Source organism: Bison bison, unplaced genomic scaffold, assembly GCF_000754665.1.
Source record: "Bison bison bison isolate TAMUID 2011002044 unplaced genomic scaffold, Bison_UMD1.0 scf7180017459607, whole genome shotgun sequence".
Lineage (NCBI taxonomy): Eukaryota > Metazoa > Chordata > Mammalia > Artiodactyla > Bovidae > Bison > Bison bison.
In genome coordinates, this window is record NW_011372037.1 from 2,892 (window position 1) to 4,276 (window position 1,385).

At 66.9% G+C, this 1,385-nt stretch overlaps 1 protein-coding gene across 1 annotated transcript in view; it reads right to left on the reverse strand.

Moving 5' to 3' along the window:
- LOC104992031 (mucin-6-like) overlaps positions 1 to 1,385 on the reverse strand; it is a gene marked incomplete at its 3' end in the record, with an annotated part of 8,968 nt that overhangs the window by 2,888 nt on the left and 4,695 nt on the right. Inside the window, exons 5-10 of the mRNA XM_010845119.1 lie at positions 1,190 to 1,328; positions 998 to 1,102; positions 800 to 872; positions 576 to 713; positions 196 to 357; positions 27 to 121 (exon numbers count right to left, since the gene is read on the reverse strand). Coding sequence (XP_010843421.1) covers positions 27 to 121; positions 196 to 357; positions 576 to 713; positions 800 to 872; positions 998 to 1,102; positions 1,190 to 1,328 — 712 coding nt within the window. The remainder of the gene's footprint in view (positions 1 to 26; positions 122 to 195; positions 358 to 575; positions 714 to 799; positions 873 to 997; positions 1,103 to 1,189; positions 1,329 to 1,385) is intronic.

A 1,385-nucleotide genomic window follows, 5' to 3' on the forward strand; every position in this document is an offset into this window, starting at 1 on the left:
CTCTCCATGCCCACGGCCCCACCCACCTTGTAGAAGGGCTTGGGGTCCACAGTGGCGTGACAGTTCTCAAACACCGTGCCCTTCTGCACCAGCACCGCACAGTGGGTCTCCGCACACACCTCTGGGGGGACAGGCGGGCGTGTATCAGCTGCCCGGGGGCTCCCGCCCACCCCGCCCTTCCTGGGCAGCACTCACTGTTGAGCTGGCTCATGGAGCAGGGGTTGATCTCACGCTCCAGCGCAGCAGGGCAGTTTCCTGCTCGCCAGGAGTCCACGAAAAGCGAGGCAGTGCCCTCGGCGATGCCCATGCTCGTGGTGAAATCGTCCGTCGTGTCCCCGTTGATGTTGCCGCAGAGCCCTGGGCCGGTGGCGAGGGTGGGTGGCCTGTGCTCCTTCCTGTCCTGCCCTGCGCTCCCTGAGGCCCCCTCCTCCCCTAACCACACTGGGAGGGCCAGCTGTGGTGCTGGATGGGCTGGGTCAGCGCCAGGCTCTGCCGGGCCCTCCTCCTCTGGGGTGGCCAGGCCGGGCAGGGAGGGGCGTCTGGGCCAGCCCTGGGCAGACTGGGGTGGGACTCACCTCTGGTCTGGCCTCTGAACTGGGGCCCGACGGTGATGTACAGCTGGAACACGGGCCACAGCTGGATCACAAGCTCTAGCCCGAAGGTGGTGACCATCTGAAGGTGGGTGGATGTCTGCCTGAAGACCGTGATGTTTCCTGAGGGGACAGGAGCCTCAGCGGGTGGCCTGCTTTGGGACCCAGCTCAGTGAGGCCCTGGGTGCCGGGCAGGGCTGGGGACGTACGAGTCTTGTATGGCAGCCACTTGGTGTCGCCGTTGTTGGTGACCACCTCATCCTGAGAAATCACGATTTTGTCCTGGAGGAAGGAGGCTTGAGTTACAGGGGGCCGGGAGCAGGGGAAGCCCCCACCTCGTGTGGGCCAGGCAGGGTGAAGTGGGAGCTGGGGTGTGTCTGCCTGGGGCACAGGTAGGGTGGCCTCACCTTGCTGGACTTGTAGATGACAGCAACCAGGGAGGTCTCCGAGTGAGAGTACCCAGACTTGTCGAACACAGCCATGAGCGAGCCACCGTCAGGGAGCTGGGGGCTCTGGGGGAGGGTGGCTCAGGTCAGGCCCCAGGGCGCTCACGGTGTCCCCCCGCCTGTGGCGGGGCCCCTGGTGGGGGTGTGTCCTACCTGCACAAGGACGTAGGTGCAGGTGCCATGGAAGCGGAAGGGCCTGGCGTCGAACGTGGTGACGAAGGAGCCGCCCTCCAGGGCACAGCGCCGCGGGCAGGGCCGCTCCTCACACTCCCAGTGGCCCCCCGAGCACCGGCTGTGGGTGGCAGGCGTGACCCAGCGTTCCCCAGCACCGCCCGCTGGCCTGCACGCC